The sequence below is a fragment of the Pseudoliparis swirei genome, chromosome 18, assembly GCF_029220125.1.
Source record: "Pseudoliparis swirei isolate HS2019 ecotype Mariana Trench chromosome 18, NWPU_hadal_v1, whole genome shotgun sequence".
NCBI classification, from domain to species: domain Eukaryota; kingdom Metazoa; phylum Chordata; class Actinopteri; order Perciformes; family Liparidae; genus Pseudoliparis; species Pseudoliparis swirei.
Genome location: NC_079405.1, coordinates 18969302 through 18991659, shown reverse-complemented (window position 1 = coordinate 18991659; position 22358 = coordinate 18969302). Strand labels below are relative to the sequence as shown.

Sequence of the window (22358 nt, the reverse complement as noted above, 5' to 3'; positions counted from 1 at the left end):
ATATTTTAAAAGGTGTTAGCTCACAGCCGCCACATATGGAAGGCAAGTGTTTCATTATTTTGTCAAGGATGCAGTTCTGTTTAGAAATTGGCATGGTCAGAATGGTGTAATATGTATGTCTGCAACACACTGAGGAATTGGCCTGAAGACAACATGTAATATCAAACTGACATCCACTGATTTACATTGTTGAAAATAGATAGGCAAACACTTTTAAGCAACAACCACAATCTTCCCAAAATGTGACCTTGTGATCATTGCTAAAAAAAAAGAATAAAAGAACCATGGGAAATGTTGTGGAAGGATTTTTGTATTTAGAGTTATTTAGAAATACAGAAGTCAAAAGGTACAAGCCTGTGTGCATTAGAACATTTGAGGGCCAACGAGATTCCCTGTAGAAGAACACAGTTACGGGGCTTATCTTGGAAGTTCAACCTTACATTTAGTTGACACCATCAACAGTTTAAATCGGCTTACTTTTAGATTCTGGGTTAATTTTGATGTATCCAGTATAGTTGGATTTTTACAATCAATTGCAACCACGTCTAACTGGCTACTTGGTTTTTGTAGTATTTATAGCCACATGACCATAACAAACTAACAGAAGAAATAAGCAAATTATTTTAGAAAAACTTAAAAATTCCTTGAATGGTCAGGATCACTTTTATCAGACACAGACATCTGAAGCAAACTGTCACAGATCAGCTTCCCTTCTCCCTTGCCATTCTATTTCTCACTCAGATAATCAGTTCATTCAGTGCACCTGTTAGTCTCACCCACCTCACCAGATAAATAAATGAAGTTTTACAGAACTTCGTTGGGAAACAATGACCACGCCCCGAACATAGCTCATTTCCTGCGCACTAATCACATCTTACCCAGCACATCTTACCATCTCACTTTGACTCTGTCCCTACATCCCGAGCAGCATGAATCTGGAACTCTCCCTCACCGCTTCCGATACTGACCTCTACGAGCAGATTACGCCCGAAGCCCCAGAGACCCTCACCGACTCCCGACACCGATCCTCGGGTAGCCCCGACGCCATCGGTCCCTCGTCGTCCAACAGCCGCGGGTGGAGATCCCGTTTCCGTCGCCCGAGGGACAATGTCCCTCCCCGACGGTGCTCTTCCAGCCGCTCGAACGCGGGACGCAATCGATCTCCACGCCGACACTCTGCCGAGCACCGTACTTCCCAAACCCCTAGGTGGACAGTACGTAAACTGAAAGACGCACTCGCAGAGCGCAACATTACATGTAATAAGTCTGACAGGAAAGCCAGTTGGACACCCAGCGGAACACCACGGCACTTCCGGGTTCCCGGCGTCGCGTCGGCAACAACGCCAACAACGTCATGAAGCACACCATGGCCGTAGCCGCATGCTTCCTTCTATCCAAGCACCCCTTCTTACTCTCCCCCCTTTCCCGTTTTCCCCTACCCCTTTCCCCCCTCCTTAACCTTCCCTCTACCATCCCCCAAATGTAAGTAATACTAACCATATTACCCTGCATGCAACCCTTCCTTCCACAGGTCAGCCAGCATTCTTTCATAGTTTCTTTCTGCAGCACGTACCTCCACCCACCAGGCCCGCCCTAGCCATAGCGTTACCTCCAGCACACCCACCTGCCCGACAATTCCCGTTATCTAACTTAATCAGGCAGCAGATTCTTGCCGGTAACTACATCGACCTTGCCCAACTCATCCACCTATCCGCAAGCAATCCCCAGACCCCTAGAGAACTGCTCACCGTCTTCGGCCCCCGTCGAGCTGAGCCAGCCTCTCCCCACCCAGTCAAAAGAACTCACGACGACGGAGTTCGCTTATGCTTTCTCACTGTACCGCCACGTCATCTACGTCGCCCTCCCCGACCACAGGCCTGAGCTGGACAACTATATAACTTTTATCCTCAACTTAGCCTTGCGGTTCGGCAACAACAGGTTCTATACCTACCACGTCCTGTTCGCTTCCGAGGCCACCGGCCGAGTGCAACAGTTCAACCAGGGCACGTACTGGGGAACTCTCGACCCAGAATTATATATATATATATAAAATGATCCCGCTCTTTCCTAAACTGCGACCTCTGCAGCACCATCTTCATCTGACCCCACAACTATGACACCTGGTCTTTACCTCCCAAGACGCCATCATCACTAGCGTTGCACCACAAACACTCTCTTTGTACCTCACAGGATGGAGCAGCTTTAAAGCTTTTCACGCCTTTGCCAGCTTGCCATTTCTATCACACCCTCACGAACTTCATCACATACGCCCACTCCCACAACATCAGGTCGTCTACCATAAGAGTCTACTTAAGCAGAATTTATTTCCTCACCAAACTGTCCTTAGGGGCTCCACCACGAACCACTCGCACATAGCCATGCTCCTTAAAGGCCTTCGCAAAACCGAACCAATCTCTGCGCCTAAACGCCTGCCCCTCACTCCAGACCTCCTCGCTTGCTGCATCCATACACTTTGTTCAGGCTACCTATCTCCCTTCACGGACAAAACGCTAGAGTCCATGTTCCTGCTGGCTTTTTTCGGTTTCTTGCGTTGCTCCGAGTTCACCACTCCGACCTCTGACCACCACCCGTCACTACACGCCACCATTTCCGACATCTCTATCCATCCTCCTGCCACGATCGCATACCACCTCAAACGCAGAAAGACCAACCAGCACGGTCCACCTCAGCGCGTTTATCTTTTCCGCCTAGAATCGTTACTGAGTCGTAACGAGCCCATCCGCGACTACCTAAACTCGAGATCGACTAGCCGAACCCAAGACCCCCTGTTTATTACGGGAAAGGGGACCACGCGGTCCTGGTTCCTCCACCACTTCTGCAGGGTCTTAGCCAGATCCGGCATACCTCCCGAGTCGTACTCAGGCCATTGATTCTGCATCGGCGCCTCCTCCGCAGCCACAAGGCAAGGAATCCCCGATCAAGTCATGAAGATGCTTGGCCGGTGGCCCTCCTTTGCATACCTCTCCTACATACGCTCCAACCTGAACGCCATCAGGAACGCTCACCGGTGCTTTCCACCTGAAGCCACTTCTTGGGGATTCTGTTCTCTAAAGCTCCAAGAAGAGACAACCCCCACCCATGAGTCTCCACTCCCCTGCTCCCACCAGCCACCGGAATACCGGCAACCCACCATCGCACCCCTCCGACATTGTCTCTCTCTCATCCATCTACCCCCTCTACTCCCTTACCTCTTACCCCTCGACCTCCATCCCGTCCCCCTCGACTCCATCCCTTCCCCTCGACCCCTTTTCCTTTTCATAACTTTGGCAATAAACCGTTCAAACTCATATCGCTACCAGCATGGTCATTGTTCGTGAACTCTCACCTGCCCATTCTGCTGCACCTACTTCCTTTGGTATATAAGCTTCACACACATTCACTGCCCGATCGTTCTCTGCATTATACCCAACTTTCCAGTGTTTACCCGTCGCTGACCCTGCCTGTTTGGATGTCTCCACCTTGCCTCTGCCCCGTTAACCCTTGTGTTGCCTTCGGGTCAATTTGACCCGATTCAATGTTTCACCCTCCTGTCGCCTTCGGGTCAATATGACCCGATTCAATGTTTAACCCTCCTGTTACCTTTATATTTACTAACATATTTTACCCTTGAGGTCAATATGACCCCAGCTATTAAAATCTCCAGAAAATTATTAGAATTTATATTGTTTTCCAAGTTTAAGTGTGAGGTACTTTATGTTTGTTTGTTGACTCCTGAAAGAACACCGACATTAAACATTGAATCGGGTCAAATTGACCCGAAGGCGACAGGAGGGTTAAATATTGAATCGGGTCAAAATGACCCGAAGGCAACACAAGGGTTAAACAACTCAGGCTTCTGTCCTCGTCCATGAGATTCTTGCCTTGCCTTTGCCTCTGTACATTTGGTGTGTATTCTGTATGAGAAAAAAGTATCTCTCAAACGATTCACTGCGTCCGTTTTACTGCTTCTGGGTCCATACTTCACCCGTTACACAAACGACACATATATTTGTCTCGATTGATATAAGCACACCGATCTTTTACAGCAAGTGTTTGCACTTTTCTGTGCACCCGCATTTAAAAAAGCACACTAACTTGGAGCCCCACTAGGATCGGAGAGCTTTCTAAGAAGCTCAGATGGATTTTTTTTTCAACAAGAAAATGATACCTCATTCCTTTTCAGACCTGCAACTTCAATAACACATTTTGAGAGAATTTAAAATCCGCCATCGAGATTCCACATTATAAAATGAACAAAGCATTCACCATGCATCTGTATTTTCCTAAATATGCATTAACCAAACTGAACACTGAATATACCACTACCACAAACTGAACTAAAATTCTGAAAGGATTCAAATGTGCTGTACATGTAAGGGTGGCCACACCATTGCTGGCACTGTTTCTTACAAGGACTGCCAAAAAGCCCTGTTTAACGACCAAATTAAAGTAATCTAAGAAAATAAGTCCCGACAGGACTTTATGTGCTGTATGTTATAGCAAAGAGCGCTACCATCAGGTTCAAGTCAAACGACATGCTGCTGACGACAGGTGTTCAATTAAATCAGGTGTTAAAATGTAATCCAGAGCTAAGTCATTACCAATTGTATATACTGCAGGCCTTTCCAATTATATAGTCAAGCACTTCTCAGTGCATTTAAATTGTTGGTTACTGTTGTATCTACAACGAGTGCACTACTTGAGATTAAAACCAAATTTGAGGGGTTCAAAAACATCGAAGGGGCATCTGATGTCACTGACACAGAGCTTGAGTGTTTAAAGTCTAATTGTGTGTGTTCGCATGAGAGTAGAGTGGGTGAGAGTCAGCTTGAGTAAATGAAAGGGCTATTTGAGTGTGGAATTGAGTGCAAGAAGTGGCAATTCAATGCAGTTGATTTTGTATAGCCCATTCTCACAAATTACAAATTTGCCTCAGCGGGCTTTACAATCTGTACATATAGATATCCCTGTCCCAGAACCTCACATCGGATCAGGAAAAACTCCTAAACAACCCTTCACGTGGAAAAAAGGGAAGAAACCTTCAGGAGAGCAACAGAGGATTCCTCTCCAGGATGGACAGGTGCAATAGATGCCATGTGTACAGAAGGACAGATTAGAGTTAAAACACATTCAATGAATTCAATGAATATGACAGTGTATACATAGTTGGCATGGACCACGATCCAGACCTCCATGATCCATCAGGCAGATGGAGGTAGTGAGGAGTGGGCAGAGCATCAACAGGGCCATGGCATAGTTGGTAGTAGGCAAACTACACGATCCAGACCTCCGTGATCCATCAGGCAGATGGTGGTAGAGAGGAGTGGGCAGAGCATCAACAGGGCCATGACATAGTTGGTAGTAGGCAGTGCAGGGCATACGGCAACAGAGAGAGAGAGAAAGAGGAAAGCAGCCAAGTTTGAATGTTCTTCTTGCACTGGGGCAGACTAGTCACAGACCCCATTATTCTAATGGGGAACCACAATGCTTGCTGACCCTCATCATCGACTCACTGAGTTAGCCACACAGATGACAGAGACTTTTGTCAGTTTATCATACAATTACAATATGTTGGAGCGGGTCAGGCTATTACCATTGTAATTAGATAAACTCCATCAACTTAATGCAATCACGCAACGAATGTTTCCATAGTACCAGTGAAACAGTGAATAATCACACACACACAGACACACACACACACAGACACACACACATTTAAACATAGTACAATGGTCTCAGGCTACTATGAAGAAGTAAAGACCTCCTGGTTTAATGAGCTGATTTAGATTAATTCAATGCACACACGCAATTGCAACAGGACATGTACAACAAGAGATCACAAAATCACAACAGGAGATTACAAGCTGCAAAATATACTTATATATACATATATATATGTATATATATGTATATATGTGATTTTTTAAGAATGTAGATGATTGTGCCCTAGTCTCATATCCCAGTGGCTCCCACCTCATGCCTTCAGAGCAAAGCTGTAAATATAGTGAACTAGCTGAGAGATATGAAGCATTATCTGACAGAATAATAGCCAATAGACCTCTCAGCACATAGGCTTAAAGCCATCAGGACTGATAAGACATAGAGCGAGAAAGTGCAAGAGACAGAACATCATTGAGACTGAGGGAGAGATGAAAGGGAGAAGAACAATACCTTGAAGATAGGGAACCCATCAGTGTCTCTACAATCTTAATATGGATATGGAGTCAACTCAAGTGTACTCATAAAGTAATTTTAAACAGGTTTGCAGGAAAACAGGGACACAAAAACTAATTAATCAAAAGATGATGAACAAAATGCTGCAGAACAACACAGGGATGGAGCTTATATATCAAACTGTTTGAGTGTCTGCACCAACCCACAAGTCTCTCAATGAAGTTGAAAGTAAATGAATAACAGACCGCCTTTGAGAACTGTTGTAGGTTCACGGTGCTGAATAAACGGATCGTGATTTAATACAGAGACAAGACGATCTGTGAGCTTTTTGTGGATGTACGTGCACTGAACATATCGTATTAGTTTCTTCAGTGTGTACTTAGTGGAGTCTGGTTTAGAAGTGTAAGGTTAGTGCATATCTTCATCTACTTAACAAAGCGTATCCTCAGAAAAACTGCATATGTTGGTGTCTGGCCAGCCATGATAGCACTTTCAGCTTGCTAACATCTCATTCACATAAGCACAAATATCTTTCCCTGCGAGACATATCCAAGAGTGTTCTGTACGTTCTTATGCATGTGCGCATGTGGGACGTATTCACATAATTCGACACACACACACACACGTACCAGGAAGTGCTGACTGTGTGGACAATTCATCATCACTTCTTATGCAAGAAATCAATGCCTTTATGATCTATATACCAGGAGTAACTAATTGAGACCTATACGAGGTAATTATCATATCCTATGTTTTACAGCCTGGTTCCCTTTTTTAAATTGTCTGCCATGAAATCTGTCAACTACAAGAACATTTTACGCAAATGTGAACTCCCTGCATTTAAAGCAACGGGGATTCGACAAAAGAAGAAGAAGAATTTCCCTAACTCCACCTTGTATATAAATCAATATTTGTATATTAACAATGGATCAAATGGTAATAAACAGTGTGCAATAGTGAGTGCTCGGATAATCATCATGACATGAGACTGCAGTTCCCCTCAACTCTACAATCCCTTTTTAGCTTACTGCTATTCTCAGCACCAAACAGAAGACACAGTCTGGTGAACACAGTGGAGCACTGAGATGCTGAAGATCCAGATATTTCTCTAGTAGTTAGTAAAGAGCTAAACAGAACAAGGAAGAGTGGATATTGGACTTACATGTGTTATATGGACAGAAACATGACTCAAATGTCACTCACAGTTGCTTATTTATGATCCACATACTGAAACCAATTCAACACAAATGATTAAATAGACATAAAGGTATGTCTTGTTCCACAGCCTTCACATAACATGAACATGCCCTTATTTGCTTCACAGGAGCTATTAGCTATATACAGCAATATTTGTCCTACCACTGTCCTTCTCCAACATCCTGCATTTCACTTGCACCGCCACACTCTCTCAAATGTGTGTGCGTGTGGTGGGTGTTTGTTTGTGTGTGTGTGTGTGTGTTTATGTATGTGTGTTTGTTGCGTCAGCAGTGTGGCATATGTGCTATGTTGTGAGACTCTGACACGCTGAATGTCATGGAGCAGATGAAGCATTTAAAAGTTTTTAAAATCCCTTTAAGGGTCCAGCCAGGGACTTAGCTTCTGATATAACCGCCTGTGCTGCAGCTACTTAAGTCTCTTGCTGGGAAAAACTGAGGTCTAGAAGATGTCCCCATTAATCTTTGCACATGTGTGGGTGAGTATACTTAATGATTGTATGCCCTTGAAGTTCATAACCTTGGGGATTGAGACCCTGCCATACTTTTCTGAAACAGACACAGTGTGAGATCCACATCCAAATCGCAGTCAAATATCCACACTCCTCCCGCCCGCCGACACCTTATCTTCCATTCGGAGGGTGTTGCAGGAGGGAAAGCGAACTGACAGAGATCCAATAGTGTAGTTGTTAGACATGGCAGAGCTGTGGGCCTCACTGTTGGCCGAAAAACGTAATCTCACATCCCCGTGCTCCTCCTCCTTCTCCTCCTCCTCGTCTTTTTCTCATTCTGTCCTTTCCTGCCACCCTCCTTCATTACTCTCGCCATCCCCTCTGGTAGTTGTGCAACTCCAATCACTCTTCTATTATTACCAGGGAGAGGGAACTCACACACACACATTGTCTGTTCATTCTATCCATTACCAGAGAGACTCTCGCTGCTGGGGGCTGTCAGGTACGCTTAATTCTGCTTTTTCTTTTCCTGACTTACTCTCATTTTGTTTCTCTTTGCTAAATCTGATTCTCATTCATTTCTCTTTCCCACTTCTCCTTTCCTCACTTGCCTTCTCTCTCCCGGACAGACAGTGGGACAAATTGGTGCCCAGTTCAGCTAAATGTGCCTCATGCTGAGAGCCAGATGGTACTGGCAGAGGGATAGAGGGAGCGAAGGATGGATGCCACTGAGAGATGGAACACAGAAGCCATGGTGTGGCAGGGCAGCGTGGGGAAGCAAGCTTTGCACACTTACAATCTTTTAGTGCTCAGGGGCCCGAAAGCTGTGCATAAGCTCTTGCCAGGAGCCGGTCTGACCATGTCAGAGTGTTTGTATGTGCTTGAATCAAGACTGGACAACACGTTCAGGAAGAAGAGAAGTGAACTACTGAGCAGTGGAGTAAAAGAGACTTACAGATGATGTAAAGCTGTCATGATGCAACAGGAGGGGAAGAGAGGATAAATAAGAGACATGCACAGAGAGAGAGGTGTGATGCCAGTCTGCTGCTGGGAGGTAGTAGACACCTTGTTAATTAAATTCACTTCTCACTTCTTCCTCTATCTCTCTCTCGCAACATGTTGGGTCTGCCAAAGTTATGGGCAGAAGGTATCTGACTTGTCCATCAACACTGAAGGTTAAGCAAAGACATGCAATCCCGACTCCACTATAGCCCGTGTCGATGTGTCCTTCACCCACAAAAAATTCTCCCGTAGATGTGCCTATGGCGTGTGAATGTGTGTGAATGTTAGTTACTGCATTTGTTTAGGTGGAGCTTTAGCTCCTCCCATAAGTATATGTGTGAATGGGTGAATGATGTTGTGTAGTGTTAAAGCGCTTTGAGTGGTCAGAAGACTAGAAAAGCACTATACAAGTACAGGTCCAGGTCCCTTAAAGTATAATAAAGTAAATTGCCAAAATCTGGGAATGTTGAAATTAGATAAGACATTTGTTGCATCCCCCCCTTCCCCCTCCTCTCTCTCCCCTGGCCCCAAAAACACCTTTTTAAAAGAAATATTGGAGATGGTTGGGGATAAGCAATGGTTTGATGCGGTTAAGTGTCATACTCTTTCTTATAGTTTCAGTCTCTCTTTTACTGAAGGCCTCTCTTTTCTTACAGGGTTTCTTGGTGACATTCAGCTGCTTACTTCATGCTCCACTTTCCTCTACATACACCCAAATTCCAATAGTTAGTGATACCATAACACGTAGCACAAGATTTGGACTGCAGCAGCAGACTGCCTTTGCCCACCCATCTCAATATTCTCCTATGATGGTGCACAAAGCTGGCTCAGTTATCCATGCAGTGGATATATATTAGGAAGAGTGTTTTGCCTTGCTCAATGTGTGTGTCATTATAAGCTCAGGCCACCTCCAAACACAGTGCAGGGGGACCTTTGAAGTCCTTCATCCTTCCTCTGAAGTGTGGTTGTAGCAGGTCCCACGCCGCTACCCGTGGGTTTCCCCCACCAGCACCAAGGATACTCCGAGCACGACAAGGTTCCGTTCGAGAACATCTTTAACTTGTCTCACACACACACCGAGCAGACCGCAACACTACGCGTCTGCTCACTCCCCCTCCCTCCAGCTCTGCTGTCCTTTTTATAGGAGCAGCATCGGCTGCTGGCTGATTGCCAAACAGTCAGAGCAGCTGACTGATTGTCAACCAGCCAGCAGCCGAGGCCAGATTGGGGACAGCTGCCACAGTGGTATATTAGCTTTGACGCACAACCCCTTGTACCTGTAAGAAAAAAAAACTTTGAGTACAATAACTGTGATGGCTGAGTACCAAGCTTGCAAGGCTCACTCCTGCTGGCTCTAGTTCAAGTAGAGGAAAATACCCTCCACTCTATTAGCCGAGCTAACCATGAAACCATATATTAATGAGTTGAGTTCAACATTTTAATTCTACTAATTCCCAAATGTTAGAGTATTGACTAGGCTGAACAGCAGTGTTTTACCTCTGACCATGCCAAACAAAGGGGCTCTGTTGCACCTGTACCACAACCAACAGGGGTGTCACAGCGTATTGATACATCCTCGGGTCTCTGCAGCAAGGTGAGAGGTAACTGTGGTAGCAAAAACAAGATTAACAGCTGCCCCTTGTTATATAGTTTCAGGGGAAATGCGCAGAAGTCTCCTTTTTCTGAAAGTTTAAATTACTTATCTAAGCATTGGTGATTGTTGACTTAGGTTGCCAACTTTTTATTCATCTTTACCTCATTTCAGTTTCTTCTTTAATATAATTGCGACAAATTCCTCTTAATATATCGCACTGTGATTGTAGACCTATGTGCACATTATATGTTTGTGCTAATGTGTCTGTAAGCAACCATCTATGCTATTAGAAGTCAAAGGACAGGTCAGTGGTGTGTAAGGGCAAGTAAGCAAAACAACATACAAAAGGTTGTGTGTGCATGTATATGTTTAAATGCGTTTCAGTGTGGACGAGGGGTTAGAAATTAGAACAAGAGCCATGCTAGATGTTTCCCATCTGCTGCCATTCCTTATGCTAAACTTAGCTCCTAGCCTCCTAGCCCATGACTCACATACTTGAGAGTGGTATCAATCTTCTCATCAACTCCAAAAAAGAAGCACATTTCCCAAAATGTTGATTTTTTTTAAGCCCTTTGAGTCCAATTTATGATTTTGGGCAATATCAAATCAAATGAATTACTTTTTTTAAAAGAATGTGTATTGACCTTTTATTAGTAAACATTGAATAATAGAAAATGGTGGTAATATAGGAATATATGACCCACAAACATATATGGGAGAGCAACAATGAGCTGATTGGTTCACATACTGTCTGCTCTCCCTCTGCTTGACAATAAGGGACCAACTCCCAGCTTTTAACCTATAGGGCTAAGCATTTGGCATCACACTCGCCTTACAATACATTGTTCTTGCCAGTGTCGGAACAGTTTTTCTCAAACAGAAGAGGAACAGGCACTATGTTTGTGTGTGTGTGTGTGTGTGTGTGTGTGTGTTTACGTCATAAGCATGTGTGTGCAGCATGCATGCCTGTGTGTGTTTGAAACATTGTGTTTGTCTTTCGGAAAACCCAATTCTAAGGGCTAAATTAGAAGCATTTTGCACTCTAAGGGGCTGACATGTAAATATGAAACTCTATTCTCTGTAGCTAATGAACATATCCATTCTAGTCTCTGTGTGTTTGTGTGTGTGTGGTAAAATGGCAACAGTGTCCCATTTTTACACACGTGCACACCTTGTAGGTGAAGATGACAAGTGTTTGTCTGCATTGCCATGCCAACAATCGTACATCAGTCTACACCTTGGGAGCAGCGAGAACTGAACACACACAGAAAAGAATTACTCTCACATAGTCAGCAACACACATGTCGACAGACTGACCGGAGGGCTACACAACAAAGGTGGCAAGAGCCAACGGATAACCGTGATGTTGTATTGTAGTCAAAGGCATACACACACTAACAACTGTATGTTAATCGCAGCCACGAATAAGCCTAATTACCGCTGGCATATATAGGATGGTGGGGTCAGCAGCATCGCCTACTGCTACATGACTTTAATTTAAAGCTTGAAATATCGGACACAGTATGTTATTTATTTTACACACTTCCCTCTCATCATGACAAGATGCACGTTGCAATTTAGAAAGATGCATCAAGGCCAGACTATCCTCATATTTCTTTAGTTGAGCAGAAAAAACTAGAGTAGAAATAAATTGCAACTGAGATTTTCCTTATTTCTCAGGAGTTTATTTGCATGAGTGAGTAGTGTTTTGAGTAGAGAGAGAGAAAGAGAGAGAGAATGAGACTGCTTATGCATGTGCGAGACAGTCATAATGTCTGCATAATGTCCCTGACTGTATAACTAATACTTATAAAACAAGCATGATATCTCTCTCTCTCTCACACACTCTCGCTCTCTCTCTTGCTCTCTCTCTCTAGATATATATATATACACACACACACGAACAGACATGAAGCAGCACACGGCCATGTACACCAGCAAGCGGCCATGTTTCTCTCACAAGAGGCTGCAGTGAGGCTCATCCTCAGCATGGTTCTCTCCGTCTCTCCCTCCCTCCCTCCCTCCCACACACACACACACAAACACAAACACAAACACACACACACACACACACAGTACTGTGACATCATGCCACGCATTTAGACCAGAGGGTAATGGTTGTCTTAACTGGTTGTCTTAACTGTTTTTAATGTGTTGTACGGCGACCTTGAGTGCCTTAAAGGCACCTTATAAAATAAATGTATTATTATTATTATGCAGTTGTATGTGCTGAGGCTTCATTATCATCATGCTCAGTGATTGAACCAGCCCTTATTCAGCTCTCTTTCTCTCAAATACACACACATGAGGGACACACGTTAAAGATATTCCAGTTTACCATCAGCACCTTTCAATCACATAACTACTGACAGGCAGGTCACCGAATACAGGTGAGGCTGTTTCAATCCATATAATGATAGGTGAGCCCTGCCCTCTTCTCTGACCATCAAGGCTCTTAACAACTGTCCGAGACCTCTACAGTCTGAGCCAGCATTCTTCCTTGTGTTAGTAAAAACCCTCCATCCGCCCCCTATCCATCTTTCAAACTACTTTACCTCTCTACCCACAAGACATTTAGATCCGACTTTGTTGCTTCTGAATTAACATGTGCCATCTTCCTCACAGCTATATGCTCATGGTGATTTGCAGGAGTGTGTTCCCCAGCAGAAGTGTATACCTCGAGTACAGTGGTATTCAACTTTCTCAGGTAGCTCTAGCAGTGCAACTTTAGATTTTTTTTGCCTAATTTAAACCCTACGACCCTCTTATTTCATCAGTACCGTCATGGCCACATTAACCTGCTAATTAGCCTTGCTGCAAAATCAGATGCTTAGCCCTATTAGCAATCTTTATGTATTTTGTAATATGTACATTACCTGCCGTTATAGGCAACCGTTAAGCACACAACTACGGTAGTAGGCCTACGGTCCTAATATTACATTTTGACACGGATTAGATCGAGCAGGTTCCACCTTTATGCAATTTTAAGGTCACTTGGTGCATATTCCCAATCACATTTCAGTTAGCTTTTGGGCTACTGAGTTGCCCACTCTGCCTACAGTTGGAAATCCATGCAGCCTTAGTACCAGAGGTTTCAAGATCACCACTGAACGGCCCACAGTGAAGACATTTGTCCAATTCAATACCATAACTGTACCTCAATATCATCCGTCCACCCCACACAACAGCCCGACCCTCCTCACCTGAGGCAGCGCGGCGTTGATCTGCCGTTGTAGCACGTCCCTCTCGTGCAGCGCCCCCTGCAGCTTTGTCTGAGAATGAATGAGGGTCTCCTGTGACTCCCTGAGGGACTCCAGGAGCTTGTCCCTCTCGTCCAACATGTTGACCATCAGCTGCTCGAAGTTGGCCTCCTGGTCCGATCCGTTCTGGACGCCGCTGGTGCCTCTGGGAGGACCAGCCGAGTCTCCCTCGTTAATGGTCGGCATCACCTCGCACATCATCTTCCCCGCTCTGTGGTCTGGCCCGCAACGTTATATGACAGTGTCGCTGTTGGGATTGAGAATGTGATGTAGGCTAAGTGGGTTATAAACCTGATAAACAGATTTACAGTAACTGATAAGAGGGCCTTTTAACGCCTCATAGCAACGGACCGCCAATGCAATCGTTGACGTGTTTTTACTCTCTTTGCATTACGCTACATTCTTCGTGCATCAAACGTTCATCCTTGTATTGCCTTACCTTTTCAGAGTGATTGAAACGAGATGATGGTTGACCTTTCATCCATATTAACCGGCGTGTTTTCACCCGGTGAGCAGATCCGCCCTGCCCGGCGCACCATGCACTCACATGTAGAAATCCCGGCGTGATATGATTGACATCTCAGAGATAGATGGGTACGTTTGAAGGGGTGTTGCCCGCGAGCACGACGTAGACAATAGTACATTGGCAGACAAAAAAAAACGTTAAATATCCTAGAGGAAATATCTAATCTGCGTCCTTAGACTTGGGCACACAGCAGAGCTAGTGATATCTGCATCCGCCTTCTTCGCTTCCATCTCTCCACACACCGCCACCGAATCGACGCTCACTCCTCCTCCCACACACACACGCACACACGCGGGCGCGCGCACAAGGGAATCTGCAGTTGTCACTAAGAAACTGCAGCTCTAGAAATAAGGGACCAACTCCCAGCTTTTAACCTAGGAGTAGGCGTTTGGCACCACATGCGCTTGTAAAACGGAGATCTGCAGGACGGTCACTAGTCACAGCACACATGTTAAACTGTTATTAAGCTTCTGCTCTTTTCAAAGACTTGACCATTAACTGGTAACATGTAATTCACTTTTCACATCAGCACCACTAAACGCTTTCATGACCAGACAGGTCCTGAGGCACGATGGCGTTCTCGCAGCAGTTTAAATCACAGATGCGCCCTGCAGGACTTAACATTAAGTTTAAGATTATAAATATTAACAGTCGTCTCCGTGCACGGTGTTGGCTATGCATTGCTCTAAGTGAATAACAATGAGTCTCACTAGATTGTTTAGTTGCCATCTATTCCTCAACACCCGAAGGCTAGGCCGGCTCCTGGGCCCTGCCTCCTGCCATGGCCCTGCTGATGCCCCTTCTCACTATCTCCTGTTTACATGGAGCCTGGTTATCTAGATCGTGGTCAATGCCTACTACTCGTCATATGCATTAAATCTGTAGCCTAACGCTTTTCATTCTGTACATATGACATATATTGCACTTCTGTCCATACGAGCAGAGGGATCCTCCTCTGTTGCTCTCCCGAAGGTATCTTCCTTTCCCCCACCTCAAAAGTCTTTTTTTTCCTTTATTTGGGGGGGAGTTTTCCTGATCCGATCTGAGGTCCAAGGAGAGGGGGTATCGTATGTGTACAGATTGTTAGGCAAATTTGGACTTTGTGATTTTGGGCTATACAAAATAAATTGAATTGAATTTTGGTCAAGTGCTATACCCTTTTGTTGTTGTTTATGTTACAGTGTTTATGACTTTGTCTTCGTTACAGTAATGCAATTGCTAACAGACCTATTGCTCTCTTTTGACTATATATTGAGCAAACTGTCTGATAATGTATATACAATACTTATACAGACCTATATTTATACTTAAAGATGATTTTTTGATTCAGCACCATTTAAATATGTATATTGCACTTCACATGCGTAGTAAAAAGAGGTTCATTATATCAAATAGGCCCTATAATTTTGTAGGTGCAGAACAATGTACCCGTTTAACGTATTGTTGTGGCAATACATTTTGCAATAGGAACACATTTAAAAAGCAACAAAAATCTTATTTTTTATCTCTAAGTTATAACCGTGATGCAGTAGAGAACTACTAAATCGAAATTGTGTTATTACTGTATGGAATTATTCAGACACATTGAAGATACGCCCACTTATGTCTTAAAGCATGATAGAGACAATGTATCCCCACATTTCCATTAAGCTCACAATTCTATGTGAACAGTGTTAGCTATCTTAATTAAAATAAACACTGAAATTGTGATTGAATGACAGTTTCAGTTCAGTCTAGGGAGGAAAGTATTATTTGCCACGAGAAAGAGAAAGCATACTTGCCTGACCACAATATGATCAAATTTGTATTTAAATAATACGCTGCTGTAAAAATAAATGGATGTCATTATTCGGGTAATAATTTGATAAAAGAATAAATCTAATTGATCTAAATCAATAAAAAAAATAACTTGTTAATTTAATTTGGTCATGGAAAGGACCAAAAGGAAGGAAATAATTGGCCTACTGATGACACCATTTTTTCAATTTAGTGCTTGTTGAAATAAGAAGCGTTTCTTTCCTGATTATGAAAGAGGTCTAAACCCATAACATATTACACATCAATGATTCCTTCAATTGTGTATTACTATTCTACTATGTGCCAATATAGATGATTACATTGTTTAACAGACTTTTGTTTATAAATTCATATTACTTTTTTAATATGAGTAAATAATGATTATTCATTCACATAGTCAGTGCAAGAAGATCACAACGTGGGTTTAAAAGCCTCCACTCAATTATATTGAACCTTTAAGCTTAGATAGAAACTTTAATGATGTATTTATAATTTGTTATTGCAAATACTAATATGTATCTTATTTCAATGTTGCAACTATATACAAATATTTGGGCTTATATTTTTGCCATATACTGCCTAGTTTTTGAATTTCCCCACAGGATCAGCGTAGTCTTATCTTAATAATAATACTTCAATTGAGATGTTGATTAGATATTATTACTATTAATCTGAATCTACAAAGTAACTAAAGGTATCAAATACATGTGAGGTATAGTGAAAAATACTTTCCCCTCTATTTTCCTCTGAATAGTAGTGGAAATACTCAAGATACGCAAGTACAGTTTGGATTGCAATTATGTTTTTCATTTAAATACAAATGATTATGTTGGGAAGTTAGATAAAGGATATCAATTGTTATGTATAAGAGTGTAAACGTTTTTTTTGCTTTATTCCAAATTGCTACAGGGCTGTTAGCAAGTGAGATTTGATTTTAATGGTTGATACTTGGTGTAGTTGTAGGTTGGATGAGTAACAATGAGAATAGATACTGTTATTGTTACAAAAGTTACTTATCAGGGGAAACAACTGCTAAGCACCTGAAATGCTTGCTAATAATGTTTCTGTTTTACATATAATTCACTCTATGAGATCTGGCTCTATTTAAATTGAGTTTTAAAGGCTTTGATAACAATGTTGGCAACAGTCATTTTGGGTTGCTGTGGCCTGCAGCGCTTTCAGATAATAGTTACATATGTCACTGAACACAGCAATGTGGATCATTTTAGCATTGTGACTCTTGGGTCTGACAACAATGTAAACCATTTTTGCCAATGTCTTCCTTCTCTAACTAATGCATTGTTTTTTTACCCGGCTCAGTGATGTCTGGTGTGCTTTAATGGTCTGCATTAGAAACCGAGAGGCAGTGATGAAGTAATTGTACATTAATTAACTTTTGATATTGCTGTTAAGTGAGATGTCGATGGGCAAATGAAACAAATGACACAGGAACAATCTCAGTGTTTCTTGCTCACAGTAATACCGGAATACCGTGAACAAGTGTGAGTGGGTGTTACATATCAAACAGATAGCATTTGAGACAATATCAAATGCACTAATATAGATTTAATAATCAATATTAAAACTGAAATCTAGAAATAAAAGGAACATCTATTTTCACCACGAACCAACATAGATGTATTTTATTTTTTCTTTAGCTTAAGTATTCATAACGCATTCTGAAAAGTAGCAACGCTGCTTTAAAGCGTGTAACTGTTCTTCCAAAAACAAAGTCGTAATTGACTGATAGAATAAGGGGACAGACACACCTTTCAATAACCAGCAGAGGGCAGCAAAGAAGCAGAGGGGGAAACGACGACGATACTCTCGCGTTACTTGCAGAGATACGTCATTCCATGATGGCTGAAGATCCCGGCGGAACAGTTTTCAATTTCTTTCTACATTTTCTTTCTTTCTCTCTACCTCAGCTTGCCAGAGAGACATGGCAGAGCCCACAGGCCCGTTAAGCATTCACAGATCATTCGTGTCGACATGCCCAAGAAAGGGAACCGAAAACGGCTGAAATTTAGAGCCGGGGACGTTTGTTCAGATTCAGGTAACGAGCTAGCGTTAGGTTATTTTTACTTTGGCCTGCAGTATAATGCTGCCTAGCCCATAAGTCCATGTGTAGGCCACGCCCACTGTTGGCACTCAACGCCGCTGGTATTCAAGTGGTTTCTTTCTTCAATTTACAACAACGACATTTAATTATTTAACTCGTATCCTACAGTATAGTTAAAGTGCTTCGTTACTACGGTGACCTTTTCGTGATTGTTTTCTGTTATTAGCAAGGGCTAAAAGGTAGATGCGTCCATCGTCATCGCTAACGTAATTGACTGGTTAGCTACGTTACGTAACGTTAAGTTTAAGTCAACAGTTAGCTTACTGTTAATAGTGGCCATAACGTGTTCTGCTGTTATATTTGAAAGACATATGACTTCTCGACAGTATGAATATTCGAAAAACAAGCGTTATCTGCTTTTCCTAGTAACTGTTGCTGATTATGCTGATGCCGACCCGGCCGTTGTAAAGTCAGGGAGGGTGAAGAAGGCTGTTGCAAATGCAGTTGAGAAGGAAGGTAACATCAACTTGTAATGGTGTAGCGTCACAACCTGACATTTCAGTACAGTAATAATGTGGCATTATACAGTCTCCTTTTGGACTTGGCTGGGTCTGATGCCATGGCCCTGCTGATGCCCCGCCCACTCCTCTTTACCTCCATCTGCCTGATGGATCATGGAGGTGTGGATCGTGGTCCATGCCTACTACAAACTATTCATACACTCTGTCATACTCATTGAATGTGTTGTAACTCTGTAATGATTACACATGACATCTTTTGCATCTGTCCATCTGGGGAGAGGGATCCTCCTCTGTTGCTCTCCTGAAGGTTTTGTCCCTTTTTGCCCTGTGAAAGTTTTTTTTCTCTATTTTTTGGGAGTTTTTCCTCATCTGATGTGAGGTCCTGGGACAGGGATGTCGTATGTGTACAGATTGTAAAGCACTCTGAGGCTAATTTGTGATAATGGGATATACACAATACACTGAATTGTATGTTTATTAAAATGTTGATTAAATGTCTAACTTCACACTGTTTCAGTGAAATTACTCTGTGGCCTGGAGGCATCTCAGGGTGCTGTAGAGGTCACAGCTGACGCTTTGGACAGCAGTGATGACCTAGACCCTGAAGAGGATGGAGAAAATGATATTAAAGTGGCCCACAAGAAGAAAAACAAGAGGAGAAAGGGTATTTGTATTTTTTGTAAAATATGTAATGCAAATGAGGGAGGCATACCAATTAGTAGTTAACTCTGATGTTTGCATGTTTTCACAGAAAGCAGCGAGAGCAGTGATGGGGGGGAGTATCCAGTGGATATTTGGTTAATGCTCGCCTCCTATATTCGGCCTGAGGATGTGTGCAGATTTGCTTTAATTTGTAGGAATGCCTGGATAGTCACATGCACTGCTGCGTTTTGGACCAGGCTCTACAGAAGGTGAGGAGGTTTTATTATTACTATGTGCAGTCAAGGGTGAACAGATAAAAAGTGCTTCTATTTGTACCTAACAATATTTAATTGACAAATTATTGAGAAGTTAACCAGAAGAATGTGTCTCTGCCCCTGAAGGCCCAATTTATAACTGAATTGAAAGCATTTTTGATGAGACTGGTTCATCAAAGTATTTCTTTAAAGACTAATTTGCTGGTTCCCTTCTCAAAAGCCAGTAGTAGTGAAAGTACTGCTCAGAAAACTTTTAAATTGTTTTGATCAATGTAATAAAAGAATATATTTGTGAGAATCAAAACTACCTTCCATGTAAAGTTCATGATTTATTCATAAAATGAGGACCATATCCAATAAACTGACACTTTGTATAAATAACATGTTTTCTTGTCCTTTCATCTCTAACAGGCACTACAAGATTGATGCTGACCTGCCGTACCGTCTCCAGCCAGACTGCATTTACAGGACGTGCTCTTTACGTGCCCGTGTGATTCGCTCCCTTTTTCATTTGTATGAGCCATTCAACTTGCGTGTCTCAAAAATCCCTGCCCTGCCAGAATCAACACCCACAACCTTGCTTAACTCCAAGGTAAATACTTTGATGTGTTCAGCCACTCATTTTACGGATATAGAGCTTATGTTTTGTATTTTTTATGTGTTGGTATTGCCAGTTTAGGAGATCCTTATGCAAATGCACCAATGACTAAATAGAACATTTTAGGGCTAACTGTGCCTGCTTATGTGATATTCAGGCTATCCACAACCAGCAAGTTCAAAGGGAGCCATACTAAGTTATACTCTTCATGATAGAGGCACCTTGTTTAGTCTTGACTTGACTCATTTGGTCTTGTATTTTGTCTCATTTATATATTTAAAACAAGAAAGACACCCGGAAAAAAATGCACATTTGCATGTCCAAACTTAAACTAGCCTTTCATTTTGGAAATGTTGGTTTTATGTGCTTAATATTTCCTGTTGCAGTGTTTACTGTTCTGGGTCAGAAAGGTGTTTGGTACTCGGCCTGAGGCATTGTGGGAGTTCAACTTCAAGTTTTTAAAGCAGGTAAAAAAAGGTTGTTAAAAACCAATCACACTTTCCTAATTTGATAACTTTTGACATAGTCAGTAATAACCTGCCGTTGCTTTAATGTTTATTTTGTGTATTATTCTGGTCATTTTAATCCCAGCAGGGACACAGTAAGAATGGTTGTGCCAAGTCCTTGTGCATGCCCAGACAATACAAAGATGTCCACACAAACCCAGACTCTGACTGCTACATGCTTCAGGTCACCACCCTCAACTTCATCTTCACCCCTGTGGTTATGGGCATGACACTCTCCCTGGTTAGTAATTCTTAATTTTTGGTGAATATTAGATAATATCAATCTTCTGCATGAAAAGGTTGAAATGCCATTTTTATGGCTGTGCACAGGCAAAAGATTTGGCAGTATGTTTTCGGTTCTTATGAACGCAATACGCAGTAAACACATTTGGCACAATTAAATTCTGTTTATTTTTTATAGCCTACAATTAAAAATTTGCCTCAGAGGGCTTTACAGTCGATACACATATGATATCCCTGTCCCAGGTCCTCTCAGATTAGGAAAAAAAACAGAAAAAAACTTTCACAGGGTAAAAAGGGAAGAAGCTTTCAGGAGGGCAAAAGAGGAGGATCCCTCTTCCCGGGTTGGACAGAAGCAATAGATGTCATGGTCACAATAACTAACATGACTTGTTGGTGGAAGCATTCAACCACTTGGCTGTAATTCTTGATGATTACAAAACTCCTCTACTAATTTGAACTGGTTTGTCTCTGTTTTTCTTATAGTTCACAATCAACGTTAGCACAGACATGCGACACCACCGTGTTCGTCTGGTGTTCCAGGACACGCCACTCCAGCGGGGGAAGAAGAGGGGGGATCAGGGTGGGACTCAGGTGGTGTTGGACCCAGTACACAGTGTAAAGCTCATGGACTGGTGGCACCCCCAGTACCCCTCCTCACCCTACATATAGGAATCCTGCCCTGTTGGCAGAACATTACACCAAGAACCCTGCTGTTATCACATCCCCTCATCAGAAATATGATTTTGGATAACCGTGGATTATTTTCATTCACAGTTGATTCAACACTTCACATTTCAATTATTGTCCGATGTTAAAGAAACCCAACATTGACTGGCCTGAGCTGGGATGCAAACTCTACCTTCCAGTGTCAAAATCAAAATTGTTGCATTCCCCAACAACCACTTTAACCTCCACATCCTACTTTTAGATTAATTTGAACATCATTGTTCTTCCTGGAAGTAATATTTCACCACAGAATTGTCCTGTATGAACACTATTCCTTGGAAGACTGATCTTGTAAACAAATATGCCATATGAGCAGTCCCTCTACTTTTTCAACCGTCCTCAGTTCCAACAGTCCCGTATAATTTTTTGCTGGGTATTCTGGAAAATAAATCAGAAAGGACAGTTGGGAGAGATCTAACTGCAAATTGTTTCACATTGATATCAGACAAAAGTCTGTAATGTTTTAGAGTATAGAAATGAATGCGATTAGATCAGTGATTGATGATATATATATATATATATATTGCACAGCCCTAAAGACATCGCAGAGTGGAACATGTACGTTTAGAGCTACCAGTTGCATAAAGAGTCCCAATTCTGGCATTATTTTACATTAAACATCTTGAATGGCACAAATGTGATTTATCATGTGTGACCATCCCTCACCTTTTTCTTTTTTATACTGTGTTGCGATCATCAAACAGAGACAGTAATGTATAGTGTGTGATTGACCGTACACACAAGCATCTTGATTTTCCATTGGTTT

At 42.5% G+C, this 22358-nt stretch overlaps 2 protein-coding genes across 10 annotated transcripts in view; one reads left to right on the top strand and one right to left on the bottom strand.

Annotated features, from left to right (window-relative positions):
- ppfia4 (PTPRF interacting protein alpha 4) overlaps positions 1 to 14432 on the bottom strand; it is a 79799-nt gene extending 65367 nt beyond the window's left edge. For all 8 annotated transcript variants that reach the window (XM_056436505.1, XM_056436506.1, XM_056436508.1 and 5 more), the window contains exons 1-2: positions 14136 to 14432; positions 13640 to 13943 (exon numbers count right to left, since the gene is read on the bottom strand). In XM_056436505.1, coding sequence (XP_056292480.1) covers positions 13640 to 13897 — 258 coding nt within the window. In that variant the 5' untranslated portion in view covers positions 13898 to 13943; positions 14136 to 14432. The remainder of the gene's footprint in view (positions 1 to 13639; positions 13944 to 14135) is intronic.
- A 3454-nt stretch (positions 14433 to 17886) lies between these two features.
- On the top strand, positions 17887 to 22257 carry tmem183a (transmembrane protein 183A). Of its 2 annotated transcripts, none has more exons than XM_056436920.1 (8): positions 17887 to 18075; positions 18508 to 18597; positions 19120 to 19266; positions 19354 to 19513; positions 19931 to 20111; positions 20504 to 20584; positions 20712 to 20864; positions 21350 to 22257. In XM_056436920.1, exons 1-8 carry the CDS (start codon positions 18012 to 18014, stop codon positions 21533 to 21535), a joined length of 1062 nt encoding a protein of 353 aa, XP_056292895.1. In that variant the 5' UTR covers positions 17887 to 18011; the 3' UTR covers positions 21536 to 22257. The 2 variants fall into 2 exon arrangements, with proteins under 2 accessions (XP_056292895.1, XP_056292894.1); XM_056436919.1 differs by having other exon boundaries at positions 20709 to 20864.
- The last annotated feature ends 101 nt before the right edge of the window (positions 22258 to 22358 follow it).